This window comes from Bos indicus x Bos taurus, chromosome 5 (assembly GCF_003369695.1).
Source record: "Bos indicus x Bos taurus breed Angus x Brahman F1 hybrid chromosome 5, Bos_hybrid_MaternalHap_v2.0, whole genome shotgun sequence".
Lineage (NCBI taxonomy): Eukaryota > Metazoa > Chordata > Mammalia > Artiodactyla > Bovidae > Bos > Bos indicus x Bos taurus.
The window spans coordinates 90799349-90815379 of record NC_040080.1 but is presented as its reverse complement, the minus strand read 5'-3'; the positions used below and the strand labels follow the sequence as shown (position 1 = coordinate 90815379).

The following is a 16031-nucleotide window of genomic DNA, read 5'->3' as shown; positions in this document are numbered from 1 at the left end:
CAAACTTTAAAAAGCACCTAAAGAAAAGAGACGCCTTATTTACTTTTATCACTAAATCTAGGAAAACAAAATTATGCCATCAGAAATAACAAGGTAAACTATGAAAATACATAATATGCAACAAATACATTTTAACAACTTCTGGCAAGTTTCTGGATCCCTAAATATATTGGGTCCAACAGTTTTGAACAAGGGAGTTTATCAAATTATAATGATATGCAAAAAGGCTTAAAGTGTATCACAAAACATTACATACAGTTTTGTTCCATCATCATACTTTATCACTGATGTCAGAACATGTATATGGAGAATATAGTGTAAGCCATGAGTTGGATCATGAGGGATTTTAAATTTTTTAATGTTTTTCATTTTCAATAGGCACATTTGACTTTTAAATTTAAATAATAAAGCTAAAATAACAAATTTAAATCATTTTAAATTAAGACAAAAAAGATTCTGTCTCGAACATTTTTTAAAAAGGAAAACACACACTATCTTACACATAAAATCCTGTTTAACAACAAACTGAAGGAGAATCAAATTGCCTTATAATTTACATCAAAACTTTGGAACAGTATGGTTATAGCTAGAAATCTTTGCTTAAAAATTGTCTCCATAACCACCCTATTTAAAACTAAAACCACCCAAGCACTCCTGTTTCAACTCCTCTCTTGCTTACTCAGCTCTACTTTTACCCATTCCACATTGCAGGTGAATTCTTTACCATCAGGGCCACCAGGGAAGCCCAAGAATACTGCAGTGAGTAGCCTATCCCTTCTCCAGGGGATCTTCCTGACCCAGGAATCGAACTGGGGTCTCCTGCACTGCAGGCAGATTCTTTACCAGCTGAGCTAGCAAGGAAGCCTACTCTTTACAACTGTTTGGACTGCAGCCCACCAGGCTCCTCTGTCCAAGGGGATTCTCCAGGCAAGAATACTAGAGTGGGTTGGCAAGCCTTCCTCCAGGGGATCTTCCCAACCCAGGGATCGAATCTGCTTCTATTATGTCTCCCACATTGGCATTCGGGTTCTTTCACCACTAATGACACCTGGGAAGACTTAGTGCCTGGCAAAGAGTAGGGTCAAAGCCTTTACATTCAAATTATACTAAAATTGGACTTCCCTGGTGGTACAGTGGATAAGAATCTGCTTGCTAATGCAGGGGACATGGGTTCGATCCCTGGTCCCACGTGCTGTGGAAGCCCACGGAACCACAACTACTGAGCCCGAGTGCTGTCACTACTGAAGCATGTGCTCCAGAGCCTGTGCTTCACAACAAGAAGGCACCACAATGGGAAAGCCACGCACTGCAACAAAGAGTAGCCCCCACCTGCCACAACTAGGGAAAGTCCATGTGCAGCAACAAAGACACACACAAACCAACATAATCAAATAAACATTAAAATTTTATTAATAAATATTAAATCATTTAAATTTATTATTTAATAAAATTAATATATTAAAAATTATACTAAAATAGACTATTAATTACTTTAAGGTTATAACTGTCAACAAACAGCGGTTATTTGTCTTGGGGGGGAAAAGAATACAGAGGATAACAGTGACAAATTCACTTCAGCACAAAAGAAAGGACATTAGAACATACTGTTTTATTCCTTAAGAACCTGAAAACAAGACTACTATAAACATGAGTACAACTAAAAGACTGCATTCTAAATCGACTGAGACTTTCAGCAGGTCTATTCTTATAAAACAGAATGGCACACCCTTAAAGAAACCGTACCTTGTCAGAAGTTATGTCAAATAATAGATATATAACATCTAGGATTACGACTAATACCTAATATTGTTCAGTCGCTCAGTTGTGTCTGACTCTGTGACTCCACGAACTGCAGCACTCCAGTCTTCCCTGTCCTTCACTATCTCCCAGAATTTCCTCAAACTCATGTCCTCTGAGTCAGTGATGCCATCCAACCATCTCATCCTCTGTCGTCCCCTTCTCCTCTTGCCCTCAATCTTTCCCAGCATCAGCGTCTTTTCCAATGAATCAGCTCTTCCGATCAGGTGGCCAAAGTATTGGAGCTTCAGCACCAGTCCTTCCAATGAAATGTTCAGTGTTGATTGCCTTTAGGAAAGACTGGTTTGATCTCCTTGCTATCCAAGGGATTCTCAAGAGTCTTCTTCAGCACCAGTTCAAAAGCATCAATTCTTCGCTGCTCAGCCTTCTTTATGGTCCAACTCTCACATACATACACAACTACTGGAAAAACCATAGCTTTTTCAGACCACTCTCAGCAAAATGATGTCTCTGCTTTTTAATACACTATCTGGATTTGTTACAGCTCTTCTTCCAAGGAGCAAGCGTCTTCTAATTTCATGAATGTAGTCACCATCTGCATTGATTTTGGAGCCCAAGAAAATGAAATATGACAGTTTTCACTTTCCCCCCCATCTATTTGCCATGAAGAGATAAGACCTAATACCTAATATGTTCATGACTAAATCTAGTATGTCTCAGTGGCAAGTTTGCTGAGCTATAAATCTTAAATGCCCAGCCAGTTTGAACTGTTTCATAGTTCTGAGTAGCATGTGGCAGATCATGATAAGCTACAGCTCATGTTGCAACAACTAAAAAAGCTTGGGTAGATTACCAAAAAGTCATGTTTTTGGTGATAAGGAGAGCTGTGGAAGCTACAGGGACAAAATGAAATTCCAAGAAGATGATGTTTCTTTTCCGAGGGTATGTGCAGATCCTGGACCAGAAGGAAACTAGCAGGGCTCTATCTCAGGCATTTGCACAGGGTTAGGGTTAGGAGCCTCCAACACACAGCTCATTTTCCTCCATATGACATTTATTGAGTTCTAAGGAGGAAATGGGAGGCTGGGAGCCAGGCTGAAAAAGCAGAGTAGAATCTTTATGGTCCTGTGGCAGTCCCAGTGGAAGAAGGAACCTTGCATCAAACCTAAGATAGGTCTTCTTGATAAGACATCTGCCAGATTTTGAAGCTGTACAAAATAAGAGGCTAAAGAGCTCATCTCAAACCTCTGAACAATGGAACTAAATCTCCCTTGGTGTTTCAGGACTCTTATCAGTCCTGAAACAGAAAACTGCGTTTCCAAATCAAAAGCCTAAGAGGGTCATGACAAAAGAACAGAGATAAATCAGAGGTAGATCGAGTTGATTTAAAATGGCTGTTCAGCCCTGACTCAGCTCAATTCCTGACTAGATTAAAGAAATCAATCTGCTACTGCCAACCAGAAGAAAGCTCAAACCTTGTCTAGAGAGAAAAATTATGGCACTTGCAGTTTCTAGTTTCTTTTTATATGGTGTGGCCAGCATATGTAGTGTCCAAATTATAATCAAAATGCGTAAGACATGCAAAAAGTAAGAAGTTATGAATAGAGAATTAAGAGGAAAAAAAACTCAAGAAATATAGGCAAACAAACAAATGATCCAGTTAGTAGGCAAAGATTTTAAAATAACTACGGTAAGTATGTTACACAAAATGAATTGCATCACAGGCGCAAATGACTAGAGAAAAGCCACAGGTCTTTTATAGAACTAGGGCCCTATACTAGACTACCAAGGCAAAGAATAAAAAGGAGAAGAAAAGGGAGATATTCAAGATGAATCAATTAAACCCAAGTCAATATGTATTCTATATAAAGAAATAAACAAGTCTAACAAAATCCAGGTTGCTAGCTTAAAAAACTGGTTTACTAGTCCTCCTCTGAAAAACAGAAGACATTACATTGCAAGCATATCCAACTTCTATCTCTTCTGGAAGGGGAAGTTCTACGAATTGAAATTTTATACATCTAAGCTATAAATATACCTACATAATTCTGAATTCTTATCTGTAAACAAGACATCTTAAAATGTTTGCCTTTTCTAAGAAATAATTGGTAATATAAATTCTATACCCTTATAAATAAAAAGAAAAAAATTCCATACCCGTCTTATCAAACAATCTTATTAAGTCATCTTATTAAAAAAAGAACTCCATGATCAAACGTTGTAAGAGCAAACTACTACAACTATAATTAAGAGATAACTTAAGAACCCTAAAAATGAATATGATTATAGGAAAAATATCCAACTGAAATTTCATTATTTTTTCTATTGAGAATAGATCCTTTACATATTCGATTGGAGACTACATCTTTAAATCTAGTTAAGAAATATACTGCAGAATGATACCAAAATACATTACCAAAGGAAATTAAAAAACCCATTTTCCATTCTATTAGGTTGGTGCAAAAGTAACTGTGGTTTTACACTGTTGAACTCCGCCATTTGATACTGGAACACATTCTTAAATGTGGTTATGTTATACATCATTTTAATGCATGTTTCTTGCTAATGACTTTTTATTTGCTGTGTATTTTAGATTTATTTTAGACTATGGAAATGATGTTAGACAAAATGCAAACTCGAGAGATTTTCTTGGGTTCAAAATGGGTTGTAAAGCAGTGGAGACAACTCGCAACATCAACAACACATTTGGCCTAGGAACTGCCAATGAACGTACAGTACAATGGTGGTTCACAAAGTTTGGCAATGAAGAAGAGAGCCTTGAAGACAAGGAGGGCAATGGCTGGCCATCTGAAGTTGACAATGACCAACTGACAGCAATCATCGAAGCTGATCCTCTTACAACTACACAAGAAAGTTGCCAAAGAACTCAACATTGACCATTCTACAGCCATTCAGCACTTGAAGCAAATTGGATAGGTGAAAAACCTCAGTAAGTGGGTGCCTCGTGAGCTGACCAAAAATCAAAATAATCGTCATTTCGAAGGGTCATCTTCTCTTAGTGTAGACAACAATGAATTATTTCTCGATCAGATTGCAACATGTGATGAAAAGTGGATTTTATATGACAACTGGCGATCACCAGCTCAGTGGCTGGACCAAAAAGCAGCACCAAACTTGCACTAAAAAAGTCATGATCACTGTTTCATTGTCTGCTGCCAGTCTGATCCACTACAGCTTTCTGAACCCCAGTGAAACCATTACATCTGAGAAATATGCTCAGTAAATCTATGAGATGAACCAAAACTGCAAAATTCCTGCAGCCAGCACTAGTCAACAGAAAGGGCCCAATTCTTTTCCACAACACCTGACTGCACATTGCACAACCAACCCTTAAAAAGTTGAATGAAATGGGCTACAAAGTTTTGCCTCATCCACCACGTTCACCTGATTCTCGCCAACTCACTACCACTTCTTCAAGCATCTAGACAACTTTTTGCAGCGAAAATGCTTCTACAACCAGCAGGAAGCAGAAGATGCTTTCCAAGAGTTTGTCAAATACTGAAGCACAAATTTTTACACTACAGGACTAAATAAACTTAATTCTCGTTGGCAAAAATGTGTTGACTGTAATGGGTCCTATTTTGATTAATAAACGTGTTTGAGTCTTGCTATAATGATTTAAAATTCATGGTCTGAAACCAATTATATTTGTACCAGTCTAATATTTCATTGGTATTTTACATAATCAAACAATTCAAAAGAAGAGAATGTTAATTAAAAAATGATAGTGTACCGTGAGAAACAGAATTCTAATTGTTTCTTTAAACACTCTTTTAGTTCTTCTGTAGAAATTGCTGAGTTGCTTTCCCCTGATGGTAGAAAACAAGAGAGAAAAAGTTAACACCTAATTACCACAGGTAGTAAACTCTACATATTGTTTTAAGAATAAGCCACGAAGTATGCACAAATTAAAATCACCAGAAAATTTTTTTTTTTACTTTTTTAGAATTCAGCTACACATGGTCTAATAAATACTTTCAACTTATCTATTCTTGTTTGTTTAGACAGATTTCATTTCAGTTTTAAAATTATATATTTTATCAAGCAACTAACAAATTAACAAATCAGCAGTAATACTAAAAGCACCTGAATACCACTTTGTAAAACACAGTCGTCAATACTTAAAAAATGTGATAACTACTTATTCCTTTAATGAAAACTCAAAGTACTAAGTAATCTAAATTTGAAGACAGGAACTACACAAAATGGGATATATATATATATGGCTCCACATTTGTATTACTGGTAGTAAACCTGATGTGAGTCACACTCCTTAAATTTCTCTCTCTCAATAGACTTGTGGTACCCAAGGTGTATGTGTGTGGGGAAGGGAGATGGATTGGGAGTTTGGGGTTAGTAGATGCAATCTATTATATAAAGAATGGATAAACACGGTCTTACTGTACAGCACAAGGAATTATATTCAATATTCTCTGATAAAACATAATGGAAAAGAATATAAAAAAGAACATATATATATATGTATGTATTTTGCTGTACAGCAGAAATTAGTTAACACTGTAAAACAACTATACTTTAAGGAAAAAAAAAAACCTACTTCTATCTTTTTATATTCTTTTCATTGCTTAATTTTAGAGCACTGTATCTTCCTAGGAATATTGAAAGCATTCAAATGTCCAAAGGATTGGACCAACTCTCTAACAGCCCTCTATGCTTTCTATTATTTAAACCCAGAACATGACTTTTCAGGACTAAAGCCTGGAAAACCATCAGTTCTTATTAGATTCTTACACAAAACACCACCTGCTAAAATCATATGCTATGTCCTCTTCTTTAAAAGCACTAATGATTAAGTAGGCTAATTTCCTTTAAATACACAGATAATAGGATATATGTAAATGTACATTTTGTGCATGATTTTACCACTACTTTGTCTTATATGCAAGACTCAAAATGTTATTAGATATTAATTTCATTAAAAATAAAAAGCATTCTATTTCTACGTAGTATATGCAAATCTTCTAACACAAAATTCATCCACCAAAATGCTTAAGCTTTCAATATCATTATAGCAAACCTTTAAAAATTCAACTGGTTGCCACTTCATTTAAACCAACTCTATGTTCAAAATGTAGCCAGTAGTTAAGTATTTTACAACATGAGGGAGTAAAACCTAGTCAATCTTTCATTATTATATGGAAATACCATCCCATTTCACTTGAGGAATCAACTTTCAAGCTGGCTGACCTGAGAAATCTAATTCAGGTATTTATAACAAACTGAGGACAAAGTTTGAGTCAAGTTATAGACCTTGACTAATGTTCAGTTCTGTTCAGTCGCTCAGTCGTGTCCGACTCTTTGTGACTCCATGGACTGCAGCATACCAGGCCTCCCTGTCCATCACCAACTCCCAGAGCCTCCTCAAACTCATGTCCACTGAGTCAGTGATGCCATCCAACCATCGCATCCTCTGTAGTCCCCTTCTCCTCCTGCCTTCAATCTTTCCCAGCATCAGGGTCTTTTCAGATGAGTCAGTTCTTCGCATCAGGTGACCAAAGTATTGGAGTTTCAGCTAAAGCATCAGTCCTTCCAATGAATATTCAGGACTGATCTCCTTTAGGATGAACTGGTTGGATCTCCTTGCAGTCCAAGGGACTCTCAAGAGTCTTCTCCAACACCACAGTTCAAAAGCATCAATTCTTCGGTGCTCAACTTTCTTCACAGTCCAACTCTCACATCCATACATTACTGGAAAAACCATGGCTTTGACTAGATGGACCTTTGTTGGCAAAGTAATGTCTCTGCTTTTGAATATGCTGTCTAGGTTGGTCATAACTTTTCTTCCAAGGAGCAAACGTCTTTTAATTTCATGGCTGCAGTCACCACCTGCAGTGATTCTGGAGCCCAGAAAAATAAAGTCTGTCACTGTTTCCACTGTTCACCCATCTATTTGCCATGAAGTGATGGAACCAGATGCCATGATCTTAGTTTTCTGAATGTTGAGTTTTAAGCCAACTTTTTCACTCTCCACTTTCACTTTCATCAAGAGGCTCTTTAGATCTTCACTTTCTGCCATAAGGGTGGTGTCATCTGCATATCTGAGGTTATTGATAGTTCTCCTGGCAATCTTGATTCCAGCTTGTGCTTCCTCCAGTCCAGCATTTCTCATGATGTACTCTGCTTATTAACATAAAATTTAAGTAAGCAGAGTAACAATATACAGCCTTGACGTACTCCTTTCCCGATTTGGAACCAGTCTGTTGTTCCATGTCCAGTTCTAACTGTTGCTTCTTGACCTGCATACAGGTTTCTCAGGAGGCAGGTCAGGTGGTCTGGTATTCCCATCTCTTCAAGAATTTTCCACAGTTTGTTGTGATCCACACAGTGCTTTGGCATAGTCAATAAAGCAGAAGTAGATGTTTTTCTGGAACTCTCTTGCTTTTTTGATGATCCAGCAGATGTTGGCAATTTGATCTCTGTTTCCTCTGCCTTTTCTAAATCCAACTTGAACATCTGGAATTTCATGGTTCATGTACTGTTGAAGCCTGGCTTGGAGAATTTTGAGCATTACTTTGCTAGAGTGTGAGATGAGTGCAATTGTGGGATAGTTTGAGCATTCTTTGGCATTTCCTTTCTTTGGAATTGGAATGAAAACTGACCTTTTCCAGTCCTGTGGCCAGTGCTGAGTTTTCCAAATTTGCTGACTAATGTTAGCAAAAGTAAAGGAAATCAGTCCTGAATATTCATTGGAAGGACTGATGCTGAAGTTGAAGCTCCAATATTTTGTCCACCTGATGTGAAGAACTGACTCATCTGAAAAGACCCTGATGCTGGGAAAGATTGAAGGCAGGTGGAGAAGGGGACAACAGAGGATGAGATGGTTGGATGGCATACTGACTCAAAGGACATGAGTTTGAGCAGGCTCCAGGAGTTAGTGATGGACAGAGAAGCCTGGTGTGCTGCAGTCCATGGGGTAGCAAAGAGTTGGACATGACTGAGCAACTGAACTAAATGTCAGCAACTAAGCAGTGATGGAAATGCCTACTCCCTATTTCACTTATTTTCCAAAGAGACTGTTTGGAAATTAGAGAAACAAAGGTAGGTAATCAGGGTCTATGGTCTATTTTTAGTTTCCTTTAAATTTCATCCATTTTAAATCCAAGCAACTGCTAACCTATGCCAACAAATGAATGTGGAGGGGGGAAAAAAACGACTATCTCACAAATTGAACTACAACAGAACTATGATTTAACACAACCCTTTTCTCAAAATTAATCCCATACACATATACAAACAACACACATATATAATCTCAAAATTAATCCCATTTAAAATGCATTTCTCCTTGACAAAAGTGATGGGAAAATTGACAGAGCTTGCGCTGACAAGTTCTGTCAAGTCCCACTAGCAGACCAAGGAACTTGGACTCTCTGAAAGACTAATTTAGGTCTCTTTTAACTATGTTGACTGTTTTTCTCCTTTCATTGTTAACTTCACACTTTCTTTTAATAAGATCTTTAAAATAAACATATTTTTAAAATTACAGTATTCATATTTGACCATTTTACTTGTAAAAATTGCTTAATATCCCATTAATATAAACTTCTTTTGAAATAATAAAATAGACTGATCAATGCTACTATTTACTAGAATAATGACAGACTGGAAGAGGGAAAAGACTAGCACACTGCATTCTTATTTTACCAATAAAATCATAAAGTTTACCAGAAACATCATATATTTGATAATTCAGATCTTCTGGCCCCAAAATCATTCCATCAGTTGATTCTTCAATGCCTGTAATATTTCTTGTGGTTTCACAAGATGAATACATTACTTCATATTCCTTACACATATCATCTGCAAGTTCTCTATTACCTGTATTAAAAAAAAATACTGAAAGTAAATAGTAATTCTTTAAAATCCTATCTTTAGGTACTCTGGGCACTTGTCTTCTATAACAAGATCTCAAATAATTCTATCAACTGGGAAAATGTCCATATGGTTTTAAGTAAGAACTGTCTTTGACAGGACTTAAGCTTGACCATTACAAATAAGCTAAAATGATTAACAACTGGAGCTTCCCTGGTGGTCCAGTGGTTAATACTCCGCACTCCCAATGCAGGGGGCCCAGGTTCAATCCCTGGTCAGCGAACTAGATCCCACATGCTGAAACTAAAGATCCCGTATGTGGCAAATAAGACCCAGTGCAGCCAAATAAAGTAAAATTAAAAAAAAAAAAAAAAAGGATTAAAAATAGCTTAAGGACTTCCCTGGTGGTCCAGTGGTTAAGAATCTGCCTGCCAATGCAGGGGACATGGGTTCGATCCCTGGTCCAGAAAGATCCCACAGGGGATCACACATCCCACTTGCCTTAATTACTGAAACCTGCACACTCTAGAGCCCACATGCAGCCAAATAAATAAATAAACTTAAAAAAAATTGCCCAAACTTACACCGTACTATGTATATGACAGCTTCACATATATTATTTACTTAATTCTCAGAAAATCCAATGCCAAACCATTATTGCCAATGTTTTACAGATGAAGGCAACAGGCATGGAAAGGTTAAATCATCTGCCCAAGACCAAATAGTGAGTAAACAGCACTGTCAATGACGGTAGATCAAAACTAATTTAAAAATACCATATTATACATGGGTTAAAAACTGAACCCAAAGATACAGCTGCTCTCTGAAATTAATGACAATCTATTCATACTGGATATAAATGAGAATGGTATACAAACTACATGTTAAACATTTATAAATATATCTTATCAAATAATCAAAGGACGTACCCCAAAGTTCTATAAACTGGTTGGTCAAATGTTTAACCAAACTCTGATGCATTCTGATGAAATGTTTAGGGCTTACCCTCAGGAAGAGACCCTGATGTAGCTGCTGTTTCATGCCAAGAGCTTTCAGTTCCATGAGCTACTGGCGTAGCATCAGTATTTCCCGGAGGTATTTCTTGCCATACTTTGGCATTAGGATTTAAACCAGTTCCTTTAGATGTCACCTGCTAAATAATCATAGGATTCATTTGTAAATTTTAAAAGTTAGTGAATTAAAATTACAAATTTAGATTAAATAAACAATATTTTAAAGTTTTTGGCTCAACTTGAACTATAAACCTTTTAAGCAGATGAACTTGAAATGTTTATATATAAAATTTAGCTACCTATACAATAAAAACATCTCCATAAAATACTATTAATATAGATACACTGCTTTACCCCAACCTACTTGCAAATATTATAGTTAAAACTATGCACCATTATCTTGGCCATTTGTGTTATCAAGAGCAATTTTTCAGAGTAAATTTTTACTGCCATCTAACTTGTGACAGAGACCTTCAAGTCTGAATGATTCTATAAGTGGAAACTTTTTTCCAAGTCAAAACCAGCATTCTGCCTGACATTAGAATGCATTATTCTATCTGTCCCTTAAGTGTATATTCTTAATGTCTAAAACAATTATTTAACATATTACCACCTAAAGTGATCATTTGCATACATCACCTAATCTCTCTCTCTCTCTCTCTCACACACACACACACACAAAGTAGAAATGGATCATGGGGCGAGGGGTGAGAGACAAGAGTATTCAAGAGGTGGAAGGAGAGGAAGCAGGATGCACAAATACATTTTTCTCATCACATTCAATCAAACAACAGGGCTGATCCTTCTCAAGTACACTAATGATCCTCCAGAGAATTCACTCCTTTTTCAGAAAGTTACTTTTTGTCTTCTCAACTGCAGGCCCCTCTCCTGGATGGCAAGTACCAGAAGGTACAGCAAGGAAGCTTTATGACCTGCAGATACTGGGGATTTGATTTTCATAAAAAAATAATTGGCACACACTGAGCCATTTATCAGGACATTGTCATAAATTCTGTCTACTTAGAGTTCTTACAACTGACCTTGACTCATGCGATTTAGGTAGAGGCGTGAAACAGCCTGTAAGTATCACCAACACCAAAATATAACCAACCAAAGCAGAACTCTGGATAGAAGAATTGAAGAGCCTTAGAAAGAGTTGCTGAGAAGACTCAACTTCTGACAGGCCTAACTGTACTTCCTGTAATTATGTACCATGAAATTCCCCTGCACCCTTGAATCTAATAAACTGATTTTTTACTTTGAGTGAGTTTCCATACTTTGCAACTAACATGGCTAACATAACTTGAATGTATGAACCAATGAAACATCGTTTAATTATACTCCACAGCTTGCACATATCTTTGGATTCCTTTCACGTATCAACTGAAATCCAATCTGGAAAAAAGGAGAATGCCCAGACACAATGCCCTTTTCCATGTCAAGGTTCATTTGCATCTTGGGAACAGGGCTGGGCCTTGAATTAGTGGACATTATTTTACCACTGACGCTGTTTAGAACTGTATATAAGCATCTGGCTTTTAGTCAATTTTATTATTATTTAAAAATTCTCTACAGACAATACACCCTCTTCCTGCATTCACCAGGGCAGTAGCCTCTCACCACTTAGCCTTTGGAGCAGAAGGGACTGAATGTGATTTGGGAATTTTAAGTATAGCTTAATTTCTAACTGATGGCAGAAAAGAACCGTGAAGAGTTTGTGACAGCCTAGCCTTCCTACCATGGGAACAACATTTAATTTCGTGTTAAGCATTTTGACAGAAGAAAATTTATTTATTAATACATACTTGCCTCCTCTCCTTTTACTCAATTCTGAAAATACCAATTATGTCCCTACCCTCCAAAATGGCAAATAATAAAGGCTATGGTTCTCAGAAAAATCAAACTCTTAAATCTTGATAAACACAATGAAAGAGTAAAAAATTCATTTCATGAATAAAACCTGTACATGAAAAACATACAGTAGAGAAGCCATGTATCCACTAGAAATACCCTTAACTAATAGAACGGCTGCGGCTTTAGTAAAGCAAAACAGGTAACAACTATAGACAACTACATGCAAGAGCTGAGGCTCTAGAATCACATATGCAAAACCCACCTCTAACATTAACAATCGTGTGATTGTGGGGAAATTTCTTAACTCAATTTTCTCAACTATAAATTGAGGTAAGAATTCCCTATTTTAGAGACTTCCCTGGTGGTCCAATGGTTAAGAATCCACCATGCAATGTAAGGGGACAGGGGTTCGATCCCTGATGGGGGAACTGGAATCCCACACGCCGTGGGGCAACTAAGCCTCGGGCCACAACTTGAGAGCCCACAAGCCGCAACTAGAGTCTGAGCGATGCAGTGAAAGATCTTGCGAGGCGCAGCTAAGACCCAGTGCAGCCAAACAAACAAACAGGCCCAAGGTGGTCTGCTTAAAAAAAAAAGAATTCCTTATTTTAAGAACTAAATATTAACAATGAAAAGCAATTGATACGTATAAATACTCCATATTCTTTTTTACGAAGCATGTTTGTTTTGAATAAAAGTAATTTGGCTGTCTTACCCTCAAAAGAATACTTTGCAAACACTAATGCATTAATCAAAATAACTGTGAGGTATGTTCAAAGTTAACTATTTACATAAATGTAAATTTATGTCACAGAAAATTAGCTTTAAAGAAGCAAATACAAATCACAAGGAGAATGGCTGATTACAGAATAACACAAAACTGCAACAAACAACAACAAAAAACTGAAAATAAAGACTAGGAAAATAAAATTCTAAAAAAATCTCACAAATGCACACAAATAGGAAAATAAAGTACCATTTTATGCTTATTAGATTAGCAAAGCACTTAAAAATAATTCCTACCTTGGCATAAAATTTTCAAACTCATTATTACACTGAAGACTATAAAATGGTGCAACTTAGCTTCCCACATTCTAGTATTATTTATAAGAGCCAAGAAATGTAAATAACTCAAAGTCAAACAAAGGAGCAAAACAGGAAATTAAAACACACTCGCTAGATAAAGTGAGTTACACAACCACTCAAAGTTATAAAGAGGGAATCCCCTGGCAGTCTAGTGGTTAGGACTTGGCATGTTTCGTTCACCGCCAGGGCCCAGGTTCAATCCCTGGTCAGGAAACTGACATTCCCCAAGCCATGTGGATAAGTCAAAAAAAACCCACAGAGCTTTCCTGGTGGTTCAGTGGTAAAGAATCTGCCTGCCAAGGCAGGAGACACAGGTTTGACTCCTGATCTGGGAAGATCCCACGCTGAGGAGCAACTAAGCCCAAGGGCCACGACTACTGAGCCTGTGCTCTCGAGCACGGGAGCTGCAAGTACCAAGCCCACAAGCCCTGAGGCCAGTGCTCTGCAACACGACAAGCGCTGCAATGCGAGCCGGGGCCCTGCAGCTAGAGACTAGCTTCCTCTCACCACAACCAGAGTCTGTGCAGCAGTGAAAACTCAAGAACAGTCAAAAATAAATAAAATAAATAATAAATAAATAAAAAAGAAACACCTCAACAAAGCTGTAAAGATACACTACCACATTTATTAAATCTAAAGGGGGGTATTAATACATCACAAAAAATTGCTATCTATTAAACCATGACACGTCAAATATTGTATTGATAAATTGTGAAAAATATCAAAATGGAAAGTGATTTCACACAATGGAATAGAAAAAACATCTCCACCACAGTAACAAAAGCAAACATGTTAAGCAATTCTCTGAGCTAGGTGCTATACTGAACACATCTATGAACTCACTGACTTCTTAAGACAATCCGTAAGTACTGATATTTCCCTCTTACATGTTATCCTATCATATGAGAAATAACATATCCAACTAAAGAAATACAGAGATTAAGTATGCAGTCCGTATTAACCTACAATGATTACAAGTCACAGATTATTACAATTGTAAAAAATCACATCAACATGTGGACATGGGCTAGGAGGAAATACGATCTGCTACAAAAACTAGGTCAGGGGTATTTTTCCTTCATAAAGCATTTCATTAATAAATCATTCACAGGACTTCTCTGGTGGTTAAGGCTCTGCGCTCCTAGTGCAGGGGCCTGAGTTTAATCCGTGGTTGGGGAGCTAGATTCTACATGCCACAACTAAAGACCCCACATGCTGCAGTGAGGATCAAAGATCCCAAGTGCCTCAACTAAGACCTGGAGCAAATAAATAATAAATTAAAAAAAAAAAAATCAAAGCATTCACTAAAATGTTGCCTTGTTGATGTCTGACAGCAAACAACAAAATTCTGTAAAGCAATTATTCTTCAATTAAAAAATAATTTTTAAAAAATGTTGCCTTAAGTCTAAGTCATAAAAAATATGAAACTAAAAAAGATTTATTACATCCATTAAGGATTTTTCAAATCAGAGCATAAATGTCAGTTGGGAATTCCCTGCTAGTGCATTATCATCAAAGATAATTTTGTGCCCTTTGTGCCTGCATGTATGTAACATATACTCAATGTTTATTTAAATTTCTATAAGTTTTGACCAATTATCTTTGATCATCATTCTTTTTTTGCATTTCAGACGTTTCTTCTGGATCATTTTCCTTCTTCCCCAAGAACATCATTCAGAACTTTTTTTTTTTAGTAAACTCTCCAGTTGTGGTTTCTCAAAAAATACCTTTATTTCTATCTTCTACTTTTGCTGTATACAGAAATCTCTCTAGGCACATAATTCCTCTTCCGCACATTAAAGACTAGGGATCGAACCCAGGGCCGCTGTATTGGGAGAATGGAGTCTTAGCCACTGCCCCACTGCCTTCTGTTTTGCACTAATGACGGATTAGAATTCAGTCACTAGTCTAGCTGTCATTCCTAATCTCTCTTTCAACTCTGGTGCTTAACCCTTGTCAATGGTGTTTTGCAATCATAAGCCTAAGTGTGGAATTCTTTATTATTCTACTTGGAGTTCACTGAACTCTTTGAAATCTGATGCATCTTTCATCAATTCTGCACAATGTTCAGTCATTTACCTCTTCAAATTTGCTCTCCACCAACTTCTCTATTACTTCCTCTGGAATGCCGATAAAATATTCTATACCTTCTAATCCTGTATCCCACCTCTCTTTGTATCAATCTTTCTTTCTTATTTCCTACATCTTTGTCTTCCTGAGAGATTATATTCTGAGCAATTTGAGATCTTTCTTCCAGTTCATCAATTCTCTCTTCAGCTGATTCTAAAATGCATTCAACTTGTACAGTAAGTCTCTAAGTTCCTTCTACATTTTCATTTCAGAAGTTCCTTTTGGTTCTTTCCTCAAATCTATCCGATCAATGTTTTGTTTTCTGACCATCCTTTCAGTGTGTGTGTGCACTCAGCTGCTCAATTGTGTCCAATTCTTTGCAATCCCATGGACTGT

General features: G+C 37.0%; 1 protein-coding gene across 5 annotated transcripts in view; it reads right to left on the bottom strand.

Annotated features, from left to right (window-relative positions):
- Positions 1-16031, bottom strand: part of LARP4 (La ribonucleoprotein domain family member 4) — a 71541-nt gene that overhangs the window by 38899 nt on the left and 16611 nt on the right. For 4 of the 5 annotated variants that reach the window (XM_027542834.1, XM_027542838.1, XM_027542837.1 and 1 more), the window contains 3 exons: positions 10618-10765; positions 9466-9618; positions 5513-5588 (listed from right to left, as the gene is read on the bottom strand). In XM_027542834.1, coding sequence (XP_027398635.1) covers positions 5513-5588; positions 9466-9618; positions 10618-10765 — 377 coding nt within the window. The remainder of the gene's footprint in view (positions 1-5512; positions 5589-9465; positions 9619-10617; positions 10766-16031) is intronic. The other variant, XM_027542835.1, reaches the window with a different exon arrangement.